This window comes from Oxyura jamaicensis, chromosome 4 (assembly GCF_011077185.1).
Source record: "Oxyura jamaicensis isolate SHBP4307 breed ruddy duck chromosome 4, BPBGC_Ojam_1.0, whole genome shotgun sequence".
In the NCBI taxonomy this organism is placed as follows: Eukaryota; Metazoa; Chordata; class Aves; order Anseriformes; family Anatidae; genus Oxyura; species Oxyura jamaicensis.
This window is the reverse complement of record NC_048896.1, coordinates 73,058,555-73,077,606: the sequence shown is the minus strand read 5'-3', so window position 1 is coordinate 73,077,606 and position 19,052 is coordinate 73,058,555. Positions and strand designations below refer to the sequence as shown.

The window sequence follows — 19,052 nt, the reverse complement described above, 5'->3', positions numbered from 1 at the left end:
CCTGTTATGAAATCAAGGCAAAGGGTCAGCTCAAATAACTGGTACTGATGAGCTTTAGCTTACATTTTGTGCATATTTATGCAGATGATTAATTCTGACTAATTTGACCCCATGATTTGTTCTTTTTTGTTCTTCCTGTTAGGGCTATCCCCTTTTAAGACTAAACTAGAACTACAAAAGCATCTAACAACACTAAATAGCCAGGAGCAAGCCTCTGTTTTTGAAGAGGTTAAGGTAAGCTCTATGTCTCCTATAAGGTTTTAACTCAATTAATGTTTTTTGCTAACATTATTGTGAAGCTCCACTTTTTTTTTTTTCTAAATTATTCATTAACTTTGTATCATAGGCTATTAATCACCTCGTGCTTTAATTTCTATATCATTTTTTGGATACATTTTGATCTTGAAAAGGGCTTATTTTACTCATTTTTCTTCTCCTAATACCCCTAATATTTTTTTTTTCCATGAAAACAAATAGTCTTCCTCTCTGAGGAGGACCGCATACAGGCTTCCTGTGGGTGAAGGCAGTAACTTGTACTTTGAGAATGTTCAACTGTTACTTTGAGCAAAACAAATGGGTGTAACATTCCCAAACTGTAAAATGTCCTGCCTGAAAGTTAGCATGGATCTTAATACTTGTCAAACTAACTAAAAAAAAATGTCTTTCACTGTTCTGAATGAAACACAGGTTAGCATGGAGGAAAGCATAATTGGATTTAAGACAGATGATGACCATTGGAGGCAATGTCATTGGGGTTGGCACATTAGTAAAGATTAGGAAACTTCAGCCTTTATTTTTTTTTTTAATAATGTTTCCTTCCTCGCTTGAGTCATTTCAGTCTCCGTCTTTGTTTCCTTGTGGCAATTTATCATCTAGTACCAAATTTGGAAGTTGCTCTATGGGAGAGATTCCATGACCTCAGTAATTTTTTAGTATATAGCAGCTAGCTGGCACCGTTGCCTTTTAATAGTCTGTGCGCATTTTAATGGTCTAAAGCTTCTAGTAGTTACAGGAAATGAATGTAACTGTTAATGCTTCGGGTAGGAGTCTGCAAACAATTAACTTGGTAAAACCAGGGGTAAAGTATGTCTCTCTTGCATATCCTTTTCAGTTTTTCTTTTGTTTTTGTGCACTAATTTTGAAAATATCTATGTTACTTCGCCCAAAAATGAAGTTTCTAATGAGAAAAATTTCTAGGAGCATCAGGCACCACTGACAGCAAGACAGTACTTCATGTATTCTACAAGCTCTTTTTTTTGTTTTTTTCCTCGAAATCAAATTGACAGAAATAGACTTCGAAATCACTATTTGCATGTGGCAGTTTAATACCTCTAAGGGTGGCCTTTAGTTTTCATGTAAAGTCTGTCACTTGGGAAGTCCCGTGTCAATGTTTCTCTGGCTGTGTTGGTGCTTTGCATGGGATGCTGCTGTCCTCTGCTGGACTGATACGGTAGCATCTAAGCTCAGCTTGTTCTTTAACTACATAGTAACAGTGACAAAATGAAAAGGGTGAAGTACTTGCTAGTGTAATGACTGTGTTTGTGGTGTTTTTAATTAAAGAAATTAAGACCAAGAAATGATCAAAAAGAGAATGAGTTGATTATCTCTATTTTGAGAAACATGTATGAAGAAAAACAGAAGGACCATGTTCACGTTTGGGAAGCAAAACAGGTAAGTAACCATTCAGTTTTAGCCCGTGTAAGAGGGAGCCAGGAATAATCTTCCATTCCATACTTATCTTTCCAAGGCAGCTTTCTATCACTGGCATTTTGGTACTTCAAACTGTAGGCAGCAGTGAACTCTGCTTTTCCTTATGGCTAGTGTCATGTGCCAAGACAGGCGTATGTCACGTATTTTGAGATAGCTGGTACAGTCTGGTTCCAGACCTTGGAGACAGATGCAGGCTAGGTAGGCCACTAATCTGGTTGTTTCTTTCTTGTCACCGCAATGACAATTCAACATATGTCAGAGAATATATACAGAATTTATATATAACTGCTCTCAGCTAATCTGTGGCATTTGCCATCCCCCTGTCTGTCTGTACGAGCCAATGTCCTGACAACACATTGGACTTGATCCTTGATAAAAACCATTACATTTAGCTGATAGCTGAAAACTATTTCTTGTGTGCAAACCGCCACTTGAATTGGCCTCAAGGAGGAGTAGCTGAGGAGCATTGCTGCAGAAAGAGCAGCAGAGATTGTCATATGTTTCCAAAGAGCTGAACTATTTATTCTGCATCACACTGTGTTAGTGTTGTTTAATTGGCTTTATTTTTACAGCACGGTTAGTATTTTTTAGAATGGATTAATAACTTTGTATGCCTTCATTTGTGACTCACTGATTCAAGACACCTCGAGGAGGTCTGTATTTCAAAAGAGGATCAGTACTCAGTCTCTGAAAACTTTCAGTTCTGATTATTTGACCCTTTTCAAAATATTGGCTGACTCCCACCACTGCTGCCTGGTAATCCCACTATGATGATAGCTATTGATGATTTCTGTTATAAACTAGTAAATGAATATATGGGCAGTAATTAGGCCTCTGAAGAAACTGGGGAAATAGAAGCAAGTCTTCATTTACCACTCATTTATTTTGCTAATCTGTTTTTATTTTATGGCTTAATAGTTAATTATTGACCTTATATTAAAGCAAGAAGAAAACTTTGCATGTTTAATTCTGATTAGTTAGTTTGCACATCATACCAGAAATATGTTTTTAGGGAAAAAAAAGAGGAGGGAAGAAAAGCACAACACTTGACAGGAAGAAACATTGCCTGAGGTTCTTTATCATCATATCTAAAATAACTTTATTTGGTCTAATGCCAACTATCAAATAGTTGTCAGTTATGAATGGCTTAGAAGTAGGGATATATGAAGCAAGATATCTTAATGTATCTTCAGTGTGATCTGAAAATTCTTAAAGCCTGCTGCAGTTTGCTTAGCTCCTGGAACCAAAACTGGTTCATCTGACACTTGTAAAGGTGCCAAGGCTGTAAGAACAGTTGGCTTGCCCCTAGTGCATCATTTGTCTTAACATAACGTTTTATATTTACTCTGATAATTTATCTCCAGAGATGTGTAACAGCAGATACCTTTGAACGTGTACTCTGGCAATGTTATTTGCCTCAGCAATCAATACCCCTTAACACCCTGGTGTCTCTCATAAAACATTGTAGCAGACAGCATCCAATTTGGCCTTTGAGGTTAACATTAATAAAAATGAAAAGAAAATACAAAAGTCTGTAATTTTGTTGTCCTGGAAATAGGTTGTGATAAAACTACATCTGTGCAGGACTATATGGTGATGCTAGCATCTGACAGCTGTGCAGTTGTCTACATACTGACAGTTACATACATTGAGCATTCATATCTCTGAAATTAGGGCCAGGTAGAGAGGGCTGCAGTACCTGATAGCTTCAAAATGAACCCCCCCAAAAATAACACTGAAAACTGTGCTTTGGTTTCTACTGCAGGTGTTAGGTTTGGATGGTAGTATTTGCATTGTAGCATCATTATCGTATTTGCTACACTGATCTTCACAAGCATTAAAAATGGACTGAAATGCTTATTTAAAAAGCAAAACTCTCAACAGACTGTTAGCTTTAAAGTGGAAGTGTTTTTACTGGTGAAATATAGAAGAGTTAGATTATCTATTATACATGTTTGTGGCACTGAGCCCCATATTTATGTGATGAAAACTCTTCAGAGTTCTTATTAAGTATATCTTGCCTGAAGAAAAGTGAATCTATTAGAAATCTCCACTCTGTTACACATAAACATTTATAACTTATACAGTTGTATTCTGGAATTAAAGAACATTTGTTGATAGAGCTATAAATCCCCACTGAAATGGCAGTTCTTCTGGAAGCATGTTACTGCACTCCACAAATATAATCTTAAGAAATTTTCTGGTTTTATGTTAGGATAGTTTGGTAAACTTCAATGTAAGTGTAAGTAGAGAAAGAGGTGAAAAACCAAGGACACCGTGAGAAAGTATTGATAGATTTTACAGAGCTCTTCAGATTGTTCACTGAAATTGTTCTCCATGCTGTTTTGTATTTCACACTTACGTTTTTAAACACTTACAGACTTCACAATCCCCAGCTGAGAATGCTGCAAATGAGGTGCCCACCAGTGCTTCAAGATTCAGATTAGATATGTTAAAGAATAAAGCAAAAAGATCCCTGACAGAATCATTTGAAAGTATTTTATCACGTGTAAGTATCTTCATGCTTATTGCCTCTTCATTGTTTTATTTATTGAATAGTAGATACACTGCATTTGCTATCCTTTCAGGTTGTAGCTAAGTGGTTATTAAAGGCAGAGTGAAAAAGTACTTGAGTGTTCACGTTACAAGATAACAAAACAAAGCAGGCCTTTACTAAAGAAAATACCAAGTCGTGAAAGAAGTGAACAAATTACTAGATAAACAATAGTGTATATATTCATTTTAAAAAATGTATACGAAGTGGAGCATGAGAACTTATGAAAAGTTGCCATTGTTTTATTTTTCTTTAGGATTTAGAAAATAAAAGTAATTGCAAATGTTCACTTCTTTTTATGTAGAAGGAAGTGATTAGAGAACTGACTGAGCACTCCAAATGAGACTGTATTTATTAATGACAGAAGAACTGATGATTAATGAGGCAACTGAACTTTTAAATGCTAGTGTTCTGGTTTTGCCTGGGATAGAGTTAATTTCCTTCTAGAAGCTGGTATGGTGCTGTGTTTTGGATTTAGGATGAGAATAATGTTGATAACACCCTGATGTTTTAGTTGTTGCAGAGCAGTGCTTACACAGAGCCAAGGACTTTTCAGCTTCTCGCTCTGTCTTGCCAGCGGGCAGACTGAGCGTGCAGCAGGAGCTGGGAGGGGACAGAACCAGGACAGCTGACCCAAACTGGCCAAAGGGATGTCCCATACCAAATGGCATCATGCTGAACAATAAAACTGGGAGGAGTTGGCTGGGAGGGCTGCCATTGCTTGGAGACTGGCTGGGCATCGGTCAATGGGTGGTGAGCAATTGCATTGCGCATCACTTGTTTTGTGTATTCTTTTGTAGTTGTTGTTATTCCTATTATTTTCCCTTTTCTGTCCTGTTACACTGTCTTTATCTCAGTACACAAGTTTTACTTTTTTTTCCTGATTCTCTCTCCCAACCCCCTTGGGGGAGAGTGAGCAAACAGCTGTGGTGAACGAACAGCTGTCTGCTGGGTTAAACCACAACAGCTAGAGACTACCCAAAGGCAAAGAACATGAAGAACTTCAGAAGGCACTAGGAATATGCAGGCATTTGGGCAACATCACATCAGTTCTTCATAAACAATGTCTCTCAGTACCTGTTATGGGAACAGCTAACTGCTATGTGACAGTGATCCTCAAGAAAACACACTGGGAAGATGTTTGTCATGAACAAATGGCTGAAAATATCTCCTAATTATACAGCAGCATCTAAGTAAACAAATCAGATGTCAGATTTAAGTACTACTTAATCCTACAGAGAGTTGTCTTGTTCATATATTCTTTGTTTTTGCACTTCATTTTAAAACAGAGTGCAAAGTAGCATGGCTTCAGGGAGATGCCTGAGTAAGATTTGGAAAGATTTCTGCTTGACAAGTGATTAAAAGAATCAACCTTTTTAAAAAAGCAAAAAAAAGAGCTGACATGCAACAATACCAAACAACAAATAGTAAGGAATAGGAATTAGGATGTTCTTATTTCTCATAAGCAAACTGTTAAATTGAAGGAAGATCTAGTTTACTTGATCTGCAAAATACTTCCTCAGAGATGCAGTTTGTAATGACAGAACTAGGCTTTCAAAGTCTATTTTAGATGTCATACCTAACCTGTTCCCTAGAAGCAAATGATGGCAAAAAAAAAAAATGGTAAAAGCTTATTCTCACTGTTACCATTATGCATATGCTGATTATGCATATGCTGAGGATTTGTAGTTGCATAACTCCCCTCATAACTGCCTGACCAGTATTCATGGAGTTGACCCCCATAAAATCCTGCTGTGCGTGTGTTTGGGTTATGAAACATACTATTAACATCGCTCCTAATTTTGCCTATTTGTCCAGACACACATAAGCTGTTGTCATATAAGCGCAGTGGTATATGGTTGCATTTTCACAGTCATGGTTGTTTTGATGAAAATTCTTGATTTTGTTCAGATCTGAGGCAAAGCACGTTGCCTGGGCTTCAAGGAAGCAATGTTCACTATTGTGAATAATGCTAACAAATTATAGTTAGAATAGCAGTTCAAAGAGATCATATTGCCTTTACTTCAGAACATAATGCAGTGTTACCCTTTCAGGTTAGGAGGATATGTGTTAACACAACTATGGAACTCATAAAAATCCATCAATAGGTTTCTTGATATTTCTCTTAGTTGCATAAAGCGTTAGAGTTCAACACATTGTACAAAAAAGTCAAAATTTGTACAAAAATACTTGTTTTCTGACTGATGTTATAATACCAGGAATTATATTTTGCTGTATATTAAATTGATACAGTTTTCAGTCCCTTTTTAATAGCCCTTTCAACTTTTTGTATCTTGATAGCAAGTATCTAGTATGAGAATTACCTGGTTAGACTACTGTTAGAAGGTATTTTAATAGTTATAGTGCATACATGCAATATGTGATTATATTCATACCATGGAAAGCACATAATTGCCCATGAGAATTCTCTAATTACATAGGAATCCTTTAAAATGACAGTGCCTGCCCTGAATGAAGTCTTTGTTTCTCACAGGGGCTAGGAATTTTGGGAAATTAAATTTGGTGCTGTCTTTGAAAGCTACAGATTCTATCTATTCTATGCAAGTCCTTTTTGGTATGCCGTGTGTTATAATTTTAATTGTTGGTGTGCTTTACTTCTACAGGGCAGTAAAGCCAGAGGTCCACTTGACAGCTCTAGTGCTGTAGATCTGGAGAGCTCCATGTCCAGTACCTTAAGCAGCACAAATAAAGTAAGCAAAGCCTTTAGTGCCTGTATATAGTGAGAAACTCCTGTTAATACTACCTGAAACAACTAGTCAGAAGTGAAGTATAGTCTCCAACTGATCATATAACTGTTCTGTTCTAACGTCTTGCATTTTGTTTTCATTATATCCGGAGAGCAGACAACCTAACTGATTGTGTATGAGAACAAAGAAACCCCAGAACATCCAAACACAATGATAAAAGCAGTGTCACTGAGTAGGGCTTAGATATGTCTTCTTCCTAAGAGTCCTGCTGCCACTGGATGGCCCATTGGTGGATTTCTTTATTCCTGTGTCAAGTCCCTCTGTGGGTGATGGGGATGTACACACTGCAGGTAGCCTCTGATCGGTCAGTCTTCCCCTTCACTTTCCCAGCTTGAACCAATTTTTCAATTTTTTTAATTTGTAAGTTGGTTACCCAAATCACTTTTCATGCATGTAACCTGTTAAATGTATTTGAATCCTGTGAGAACAACAAAGTAATTTCACAGTTTATTCTGGTAACAGTTTCAGATTTAGAAATAGCAGTCACATGCTAACAGCTGATCATGTATAAGGTGCTGTCATCAGTAGAGTTTCACCGAAGACTTCTATTCTTTTTGATAAGTTGGGACTTACACTAAGTCTATATTCCTGTTCTCCAGGAGTTTCAAGTTGCCTTTAGGCATTTCCTTGTGTTTTCTTGTGTTCCTACTCCTATAGAAAATAATGGTGCAAGAGGGATTCCATTTGAAGTAGAAATGTATTGTACTGTGTACAAACATATTTTGTATCTGTGTCTTATCATGTGAATCCATAGATGTGAACTAAAATATTACCTAACATCACCTGAATCCAGAAACAAAACAAATTTGATAATTACCATGCTGCTGACCCTGATCTGGCTAGCTTCAGCCCTGCAAGTACATACCATGAATGCAGGACTGCATACATGAGAAGTATAAAACTAAACCAAGAGGTGGACGATTTTCCCACTTTGCATGGCTAGAAAGTTTTTAGTCTGAACAAAGTAATATAAACAAATACCACAGAAGAAAGCTAGTCATCTTCCTTGGATGTAGCCTAGCACTCTGCAGACTTGGATACAGCTGTCGATTCTGTTTCAGTGCCTGGCCACCTACAGTGGACTCCTGACTGCAGGTAGTGGAGAGTCTACTCTCCATACTTCCGATTCTGAAAGAATGGCTGACTTTGCAAAAAACACAAGAGGTGGGAAGTGAAGAAAAATACATGACTGGGGGCTGAAACAGGAATTTAGTCATAGGATTAAAGTCCTTTGTGTGAGTCTTAAAAGAGAAAAAAGGAATCTCACATTGTAAAATGGGGTGCTAAATAAACAATACTCTGAAATGCTGCCTTTTTCATTGCTGTCACTGTTATCCAAACCTGACCCATCTGTTCATTTCACCTGGGTTCTGAGTTGTGTTCAATATACTGTAAAATGCAATCACTCTCAAAATTATTTTTTCCTCTGTAGAATGGAGACTGTGATTTGATGACCCAAGTGGTTAAGAACAAAAACCATTGAATATCAGTGATTCTTTCTTTGAGATACCATGATAAAAATATGCAATTCTGAAGCAGATCTCTGTGGGGGCTGAATAATGACATGGAACTGCAATCCCCAAAACTGATGGTGCAACCACATACCAATAACCTTATACTTTGCTCTGCTAGGAACCACCGTTATGTGAAAAGGAGAGAGACAGACTTCCTACACTTCCTACAGAGAATGCTGTCAAGACCAGTGGATCAGTGGGTGATCTCTCCAGCGACCCAGATAGTTACCCTATTGAGCAGTCTGTTACGTTACCGCAGCAAAGCTTTCGAAGGCGAGCAAACACACTGAGTCATTTACCATCAGAAAGCCAGGAGTCTCTGGTACCCGTTGAAACATCGCCATCTGTTCCCCAGAGGAAACTTATGAGGTATCACTCAGTGAGCACAGAGACTCCTCACATGAGCAAGTAAGACTTACTAAAAGCAGGTTGTGCTTTCATTTGTTGAAGGCATATTTGGGGATGGTGATTGCATACCCGGTGTGTCTTCTTAGTGGATAAGAAATGTAACAGCAGTGTGTCACTCTTTGGAGGTTTGTAGGTATCCTGTTTAAAAACACTTCTGTCCTGTGTGCTCCACAATTTTAGTCCCCGTGAGCTTCAGGGGAGATGAAATATGAGACAAGTAGTTCCACACTTTGTCACAAAGCTAAGTAGGATCTCTTCTAAGGCATTATATTATATTTTTGCAAGCAATATTCTGTAATTTTTGTTCCCTTGATCTGCAAGCATTGTAAATAAATGCTACATCTACATAGTCTATTTGTAGAGAAAAATTACATAGCATTTCTGATGCTGAAAACCTTACTTTTGGTGAATTCATGTGTGATTTTAAAGTAACACACAAAACTGACATAATTGTTGATAGAGGTGAGGCTCCTGTGCAGCATTTCAGTGAGCCTACGTAAATTTTACTTGCAAAAGCAAGCCACTGACTGCCTTAATGCTAATATTCTTCAAGCTATCTGCCTTTGTAATCCTGCCTCAGCATTTTCAAAGTGTCTGAATGTTATGGCAGTTTTCTTTCCTCCCTCTATCTGGCTTTTTCCAATTACTATGGAAACACTTCTGTCTGTAGACTTCCATTTCACTGCCAAAGCTGCTTGTTTACACAAGTTAGACAGTAGGAAATCTGTATGTGTTCCAACTCATTTTTCACTGCAGGAGGCAGAGCAATAAAAGAATATGCCTGAAATAGGTGATGACAGGGAAAAGAAGAATTATAGCATTTAAAAGGAAACATAACCCAGGTTGCCTTTTTGTCCCTTTTTTGAACCTTTTTAATTCTTAAATACTGGAATGTGTTTGTAATGCAGTTTAGAACTTGTGCTGTTGGTTTGTTACCTTCATGAAAGTTGCCCTGACACTTGTTGCTGCTTGTTCAATCGGTTCCTATCTTAATATAGGAATGCAGTTAAAAATTAAGTATATTTTTAATTTGCTTGGTTATTGCTATTTGACTATGTAATTTTTACTAAGGCCTATGTCTGCTCCTTCACACAACAAAAAAGAAATTACTCTTGTGTACCTTTCATAGGAAACATACAGAACAGGACATAGAAGAAAACAGTACTTTGAACAAGTCATCTATGTTTTGTGAGCATTTTTTCAATAGCTTACCCTCATCGTTGTTTTCAAAGTGTGAATGGATCCAGATCTTCAAAACATTTAGCACTTCACTTCTCATTTAACACGTCACTTCTTATCCACGAAGTCTCTTGATCATATGCCTGACTTTATCATAGAAACCAAGGGGAAGCAATATGAGGGAGAAGAAACAGGGTTGTTATTAACGTACTTTAGGAGTTTGAATTTATCATTTACTGAAATGCCTCACTGAAGATTTTAAGTGTGTGTTTCAGACTTTGTTGATTGGGTTAAAATGTTCAGCCTCTTGCAGTTACTACATTAACCGTGAAAAATGTACGAAATGGCTGATTTGTATTTGTTACAAGTACGGGTTACTTTAAAAGATTAGAGATTTCACTTTTATTTATTTTTTAGCTCTCCTCTTCCCATTTCCTCTCTCTTACTGTGTTTTGTTCTTTCTGCTACCTCAACTCCATTCCTCTGGTTGGAATCCCCCTATATGGTATGAACGCATCTGTCGGCGAATCTAAAAGTTCTTCTGGTCAACTTGCACGTTCTCCTACTCTAGCTCGTCTTAATCCCTCGGCCTCTTCACCCAACTTTTTTAAATATCTAAGGCATAATTCAAGTGGAGAACAAAGTGGGCATTTTGCACAAAAGAGGTGAGATAGCACCTGTACCTAGTTTGGGGTAGGGTTTGTTTTACCATGCTATAAATATAAAGCTCTGTAGTGCAAATAATTAAAACAATTTAATAAAGACTAAAGGTGGTAGATTTTTATGGGAGGGGGAACTCAACTGCTCCACTGCTGTATGTAGTGCTGATGGTTGTGTTACTTTTTCTTTTAATGAATAAAATTGTCAGATTCGTGACATTCTTTAGAGACAGTTGCTCCAAAGCAGCTTCTTGTTATGCAGCAGACAGCAGCACTACTTCAAATTGTGCCAGTGATAAGTTGCCAAGAACCTGTAATCTAGCTCCCTCTGCCTCTCCTGAATCATTCAGTTCTGTTCTGCTTTGTTCATGGTAACACAGAAACATGTTAATATCCTTTTGTGCCTGACATTTAAAGGAAAATTTACTAAGTTAACCAAAATAGGCAAGAAGCAGCTGGACTGTGGACAGTCAATATAAGAAAAGGGAAAGGGGAGCTTATGTGTTTGTCTTGGTTAAATTGTCTTTGTTATGCTCAGCAACATCAAATGATACTTTTCTGTGCCTTATTTCTTAATACAATAATGTGCATAGAGAATATTGACATGAGCCTGTCATTCCCTGAGAACCTGAAATGAGTAGATCCTTAAAAATCTTAACTGTGAAACCCCTTCAAGTTACACTTCTTTTAGCTCCAAAGGCTAATAAGGCCGACTGTCCTTGAAAGCACGGTCAGTGTCACTGACCACTGCCAAGCAAATTTTATTGCTGTTTGTTGTTCCTTTTCTGTTTTCTTGTGTGAAAGCTTCCTGTTTCCCCAAGGTGCTGATTCTTTTGATCCTGAGAAAGTACTCAGCCCACAACCTTATTTCACCAGTCCCTTCAGTTGCATTTGCTGAGCACTTGGTAGTGTCCCTCTTTGTTTAGCTTCACCTCAGAGGTATGGAAGGAAAGGGGAGGAAACAGTCTGCAATGTCCTCTTTACTTTGTGTTTTAACACTTATCCAGGCCTGAACACCACACTAATGCCCCTTTATTTGAATCCTGAAGGTCAAATTCTCAAAACTAGATTCTTCCACCGTAGATGTGGTGACACATTTTGCAGTAGCACCTTCTACTTCCCTTTCCCTGTTGTTTAAGGGTGTACTGTAGTGAAACTCTAAACAAGACCGAGAACTGAAATGAATAGGGGTATCAAATAAATTAATGCACTGAAATCAGAAAGTCAAACTGCCTGGGTTGATTGTATTCCTCTAAGTGAAATTACCACATAATTGTAATTGATTTACTGTGCAGTTGTAAGCAAAACCTGATTACAGGGTACACTGTGCTACAGCAGAATCTTCCTCATACTTAGTACCAGCTACTAAAGAACTGTTTCACTTCATACTGTTGGTGTTCCCATGCCATGCATGCCGTCCCTGTTCACGTCTTCAGGAGAAAGAGCTAAATGCTGTCCAGACGTAACACAAAGGTTTATCAGAAGCTTTTCTTGATAAAATTTAGTTTGTCAGGAGTAAATTCTCCTATTCACGTGTTTTTGTGTACTTTTCTGAGGAGAGGTCTTCCAGTCTCATCAGCCAAGTAACTTTCTATGTTTTCATTCCATACAGAAACTTTCCATTAACTGAGTTGTTCTTACTTCCTTCTATTAACTATCTTCTGAGTGTGTTGGGAGCTGATTATTTTAAACAAAAGAGCAGGGCTAGGTATGATGTTGTCCAAAAGACTGTTGATGAAATTTGATTAGTGCTCCTGTCTGTTGCATCCTGAAGCTTTATTTAGGATAAATCAATCCTAAACAATGTCAGAAAGCTCAGCTTTTAGCTTAAAAGTTCCAAGCTTGTCTGCATAAAACCCTATTAAAGCTTTATAAAAAGCTCTTTGCCAAAGTCTTTTTTTTTTTTTTTTTTTTTTTTTTTTTTGCTGGTACAATGACTGTCAGTGCCAGCTTTTTCTAACCTTTTCCTCCAAACTTGGTCAATCGTTGCAACTAATATTTAAGTAAATTTTCAGTTGTAAAGTTGGCATCAGTTCTTATTAGGTTAAAGGAATTTACTTGAAACATGCACTGAAAATCTTGTGCTAATGTTCAAGAATAGCAAATTTACCCGACATATATTTATTTGTATTGGAACATTTTAGTTTGCCCAAAGAAACATGTATTTCAAAGTATCATTTTGTTAGTGGTTTTAACTTTGACTTTGGTTTCTTTGGTATTCATGCCGTCAGGATTTAGCTGCTTTTTGTTTAAAACTTAGCAGTATGTGTTTTTATTCTGTGGATTTATACTTCCTTGTTCTAAACTATGCTTTTCCCAACTGCACTCTCAGCATCTCCTACCGTACTGCCTTAAGGAAAAAGCTTCATTCTTCTTCTTCTGTGCCAAATTTCTTAAAATTTCTGGCTCCTGTAGATGAAAATAACACCTCTGACTTTAGGAGCGCAACAAGGTAGGGTTCTCTCTCTAAGCCTGGAGGTAAAACTGTGTTATTATTCAAAGGTTTCTTAGTTTGAAATATTTCAAATGCTTCTTGCACTTGCAGAATCTGACTTGTGCAACAATTCATTTGCATGTATTCTGCATGTGATTGCTGTCAAAAAGGTGGAGCTATTCCAGACTCCTCTCTTACAAAGTTTGCAGAGCTCATCCGTTTTGATGTTGTGATGGTCGTGCAACTTCTATCTGTCCACTTCTGTGATTATTCCTGCCAAAGGACTGTATTTGCTGTTTTCAGTTAGGAGAATATACATGGTTCATCCTAAGCATGTCAGTGTCCTTGAGGTGGAAGGAGAAGACAGCCTGTGAAATACCATTCCCAGTTGCCAGAGCTGTTGAAGCTCATCTATCGCTCTCAGCTTGAACAAAGACTGATGTAACCACTTAGCCAATGGTTGGAGTAAAACAACGACTTGTTTAATAATGTAATGGCTTAAATTCATTAGTGGGATTTTTAATAGGAAGACATCATCGCTGTTCATTACTTTGTTTAATATTCTGAATAAAAACCTCTGTGTGTAGTTTGTGGATTACATCAAAGGTGTAACATCTAAGGTTCCTGGACTCTGTTCACAACTTTGTTGCTTATTTCAGATGGTGACTTAGGAACACAAAGGTTAAAATTTTTGTTCCAAATCTGTGTTGTAAAGGAGTATGCTACATACCTGGTTCACAGAAGGCTGGAATTTTAATTAATGTTTATAAAACTCCTTGATGTTTGCTGATAAAAGGCATCAGCATAACTCTTATTTCCTACGAATAGCTGCTAGATATTGTGGATGGTATGGTAGTGATGGTATAGATGGTAGCAGAGCAGTAAAGATACACTGTGGTGTATAATTATCTTTAATTCATTGTGTTTCATGCACTGCCACAAAGAAAGCTGAAAACTAAATAAAACTTCAGAAAGCAGATTGCACAGAGCTGCCAGCCCCTTATGGTGAACCTGAGTGATGCTTGCAGCCTTGTAAAAGCATGCTGCCACTGAGCAAGTTTCACCCACCTGCCACTTACGGCTTGACACAGCATGTGCACAGCACACTGTACACCGTAGCTGATGGTTCTTGTTTTAGTGGCTGAACACTGCCTCACTGTTCGTGGCAAACTGGGGTAACCTCCTCACCAGCCGTTCTGTGTTCTGCGATTTTAGTGACTACGAATCCAAACACAGCCAGCAGGCTGTTGGTGCTGACAGCCCCGTAAGGACTCGCCGGCATTCATGGAGACAACAGATATTCCTGCGAGTGGCGACCCCTCAGAAAGCGTGTGATTCTCCCAGTCGCTATGATGGTAAGACTTGGTTTATTTGCTTCCATGAATGTTGTTAGCGGCTATAATCTGTGAAGCGTGGACTGTTTTGTCTTCTGAGTGGGAATATTTGCCCAGTGCTCTGTACTGTCTGTGTGATTTCCCACTCACGTTTCGGTCATGCAAAGCTCATCAGCTCTTGAAGTTTTTATTTTTCAGCTCTATGTGTAACATAGTTCTGACAGTATAAAATTAACTAATCGGAGAATAAATGATTTTCTAGATAAACTGTTCTAATGAACTCTGGGGAAAAAAATGCATCACCAAGTATTGCTCTGAAGAAAACATGATGCTTCTATTTCATCTTTCCATGTTACAGTATGGATCTAAGGACCAGAAAAATCCAGCCCTAGGAGAAGGAATTCAGTTTCTTTCATGACCTCAGTTGAGTTCTGTAGCGTGTACTTCATACCATATTGAATTTGACCTCACGTATGCAGCTTCAGTCTGTAATTCTTTACCACTTTAACCATGATTATCCTCTGTTGTCTTATTTCTTTCTTGAATTTCTGTAGAGCTAAAGAACCCCAGACTAGGGAAAAAACACTGCAAATGAGTGTGCAAGCGCATCATTTCATGTATCTCACCTTATGTGAGCTAGACAATACACAACACAGTGGGACCAAAAATGCCTCAGAAAATCTTGTGTCTCTGGATAATGGTCTCTGACTCGCTAAGGTTTGAATTTCACAGCTTGAGCTCCGCAAATTCTACCCTCTGACTACAGGGTCATAGTATAAGAGTCACAGGACCCTTAGAAGACAATACACTGTAGTAAATATACCAAAAGTAGTAATCCTAATGTTTGAAATGACTGGGAAAGCTGTAAGGTTAACAGTCATTGAAACGTTTTTATTGCATCTTAAAAAGAGGCTTTGATTAACTGGACACTGCACATAACAAAAGCATTTGTCATTCATGAGTTGCTTGGAATGTAATTGGACTTAATATGGGGCAAGCTGCATATAGGCATAGATGCCTCTCAAATGCAACTTCAAAGCTCAGTGACGTCAGGAGCATGTCTGTGTATACAAACATGTGAAGTGGTCTCCTACGCTTCAAGGTACATGAAGGGGATGTTCAAACTCTGCAAAGCTACTGTTTTGCTAATTTTGATGCGTCTTTTTGTGACCGAAAGTAGTCTTACTAGTTTTTCAAAGCCACAAAACCTTCCATATTAAATAGGAAAAACAAACAAACAAAAACTAAATTGCCTGTTCAGACCTTTCCTCTGAGACATAATAGTTGCAAGATACAATCTTAACGACCTACAGCTGGATAAGCAGAACAGTTGGAGAAAAAAAGTGTGGCCAAAAAGGAAATCAGGAAGTGCTATCAATAGGAGGAACAATCTAAAATAACTGGCCTTTTTCTTCACTCTTGTTGGTTTCTTTGTTTGTTTGTTTTTTTCTGTTTTTGTTCCAATGTACATACTCAGTTTATGAACAGAGGGAGAAAACTTATTTTTTTAACAAGTATTTGTTATTTTTGTGTATCTCCTGGAACATTTTTGGCAGTAAAGAATGCTTAGTCGTGATCAAGTCTGTAGCCTTTAAGAGAACTCTGTATGGGCAATCTTACATTGGAACTCACTACCACAGTTAATTTAGTAATCTCTGTAGTTCCAGAGAAACTGTAACTAGCTATCATTCAGCACCTTGTTCCTTTTTCTTTCATCTTTGCTAAGGAGAAGCTACACATGAAGCAGAGTCATTCAGTTTGACAAGAGTTACCTGTAGTTGATTTTAATTTTAAGGTTTCCTTGCTCATTTTACTGTTCTCCTTTGGAAGAAATCTTTATATGAACAGCTGATGTATGACCAAAAGGTCAGTTTCAACCAAAACGGATGGAGGAGAAGGAAGATTTTGAAGATGCCATTTTTTTGTTGCATTTCAAAAGTAATCAGGCAGAGGGAAGCAAGACAGCATTCATGTGTTTCCTGTTATAAGCAGTCATTCCATTAACCAATTTCTCTGGTTAAATGCAGTATCCCACACGCCACTCCAGGGTACTGAACAGGAGAGCAGTTAAGGAAAGAAGGGCTGGGATTTATTTATTTTTTTAAAGTAAGTCAGCCAACCAAGAGTCTTAGATTTCTGAGTCAGAGATGATAAAATTTTACAGGCTTAGCAAAGACTGCTTTACTAAACTTTGTGTTAAGCATTAAATGTACCAGCATGCCTGAACTGCATGCTGTGTTGACTAAGCGTGGGCAGGCACTGCCAACCAAATGAGACTGCTCTGTTGCTGTAAAGTCTTTGGATTTTAATCAGTAAGTGTACATGTAAGATGTGACAAGGAATAGAGACAACTTTAAGCTTTATACACGTGAGCCTATTTGTATAGACAAGCCGGGAGTTGAACCTCAAGTTGCATCCTGTCCATTGCCACTGTGTGTGATAGGAAGGTGTGTTTACTAAAAACAACTTAAGAATAAAGCTCAAACAACTGATAAATAGCTTATATAGAATTTTTGAGCTTAATCTTAAGAGGTACTGAGCTAAAGAGATGTCTAGTGTCCTGAGTTCCCATATGAAGCCGACTGCACCAAGTCCCACTGTCTTGCACTTCTGGACCCCTTACTTCTTTAGGAGGTGTTCATTAGTAGTTTGGGTGCTCATTGAGCTAAATTTTCGTTTCCTGTAGCTCAGCTAGAGAGGAATGTTTGCTAGCTGTGCCTTGATAGCTGCATTGAGGAGGCAGAGAGCACGTTGTTTTCCAGGCCCAATTATTTAAATGTACCACTTGTCTTATGCTTGAAGGAAACCTTTCATTTCTTACTAGTTTGGGAATGAAATGAAGAACAGTCCTAAATCAGTAGAGTCAAAACCAACCACATATACTAGAAATGTTAAAATGCCTTTTTGCTTGCCAGTCATGATTCCTGCCTTGCCTGATGACTGGACTCAATCCAGCCCCATTCAGCCAAGGTGAGCACTCTGAGACAACAGAAAGCCTTGGGTACAGGCAACCATTACTTCTGGTTGTTGGAGGAGGAACACCCATGTGCATGCCCTTCCTCTAGCCACCTCCTGCTAGTGGATGCTGCTATTTTCACACACTTCTTTGTGTAAGCAAAGTGCAAGGAACTAAGCTCACAACTGGGTCCCGTCCCCCTGCCACCTCCCCAAGGCAGAACTGAAGCTGGAGGGACTGTACTGTTTTATGATGAAGCACACAGGAGACTCATCACGCAGTTTGCCTGGCAGGATAGCCTGTCACAGCCTCCTGCCAGCAGCTCACCCTCTGGTGAGCCTGAAGAGGCAGCTGACTTCCAGTTTAGGGATCTTGAAATAATTTTTTGCATAGGCAAAATGACCTGTGGAGATTGTTATTGCTTTCCAGAAAGCTACAGTGCAACCTCTCTTCTCCATCTGTTTGCCCCTTGCCATGCCCCAGAAATCTTCTTATGCTCCTCTTGTCAGTGTCAGAAGGGTTTGTACATCTAAGTGATACGATTTGCTTTCATTTTTTTCTATTCGTCAGAATTGACACATGGCAAAATTATTCAACCAGCCACTTGTCCTTGGAAAAGGGTCTAAAATACAGTTTCAGAACAGTAATGTTTCTCGTGAATAAAATTTTTCTTCAGTGCTTCCAAAAAGGTGTGAATTAGGGAAAACTCCTGAACATAGAGCTCAGACCAGGCTGGAGAGGAGAGGACCAAGTAGCTGTGCTGCTGTGGACAGTGTGGAGCACTGGGGGGCAGCGTTTCTCTCTGCCAGCTGGATACAAGCTCAGTACCTTTTGCTGCGATATTTCTCTTTATTTTTTATTTGTGTGAGTAGAATGAGTGTTGTATCTTACAAAGTGAGGGGATGGAAGAGGAGGAGCACAGGTCGTTAACAAAATCAATTGTGCTATAATCTGATGCAGTGCTATATTCCTTTTGAAAGGAGGTGCTCATTAATCTTTTTCTACACTTTTTTTGGCCTGTTTTTTGTAAATGAATGCATAAAATTAACTCTGTCTCTCCCACTCGTTATCCTAACCATTTTAAATTATAAAAGTGTGTCTTCAGTTCTTTGATTTTTAGCTCCTCACCCTGCTTGCACACAGATTTTCATAATTACGTGGAGACGCTCTAACAGAACTAGCATTCTGTGGCTGTGCTAATCAAGGTTGAAAAAGACCTTCAAGACCAAGTCCAACCATCAGCCTGACCTACTGCATCCCATCAATAAACCATGTCCCGCAGTCCCTTCCCCCTTAGGGAAGGGATTGCACAAGAGGACAATCCTTTTCCCTGCTGGCCACACTATTTCTGATGCAGGCCAGGATGCCACGGGCCTTGCTGACCCCCCAGGCCCACTGCTGGCTCATGTTTGGCTGGCTGCCGACCAGCACCCCTCAGTCCATTTCTGCCCAGCAGCTTCCCAGCCACTCTTCCCCAGGCCCGTACCGCCGCATGGGGTTGCTGTGACCCAGGTGCAGGACCAGGCACTTGGCCTT

At 38.7% G+C, this 19,052-nt stretch overlaps 1 protein-coding gene across 9 annotated transcripts in view; it reads left to right on the top strand.

The window, feature by feature from the left end:
- TBC1D1 (TBC1 domain family member 1) overlaps positions 1 to 19,052 on the top strand; it is a 111,204-nt gene that overhangs the window by 60,022 nt on the left and 32,130 nt on the right. For 5 of the 9 annotated variants that reach the window (XM_035323540.1, XM_035323539.1, XM_035323541.1 and 2 more), the window contains 8 exons: positions 143 to 234; positions 1,561 to 1,671; positions 4,091 to 4,219; positions 6,889 to 6,975; positions 8,665 to 8,954; positions 10,670 to 10,798; positions 13,125 to 13,244; positions 14,442 to 14,581. In XM_035323540.1, the coding sequence (XP_035179431.1) occupies positions 143 to 234; positions 1,561 to 1,671; positions 4,091 to 4,219; positions 6,889 to 6,975; positions 8,665 to 8,954; positions 10,670 to 10,798; positions 13,125 to 13,244; positions 14,442 to 14,581 (1,098 nt within the window). Of the gene's footprint in view, positions 1 to 142; positions 235 to 1,560; positions 1,672 to 4,090; positions 4,220 to 4,819; positions 5,018 to 6,888; positions 6,976 to 8,664; positions 8,955 to 10,669; positions 10,799 to 13,124; positions 13,245 to 14,441; positions 14,582 to 19,052 lie in introns of those variants that run through there. The other 4 variants (XM_035323542.1, XM_035323544.1, XM_035323543.1 and 1 more) reach the window with 4 other exon arrangements.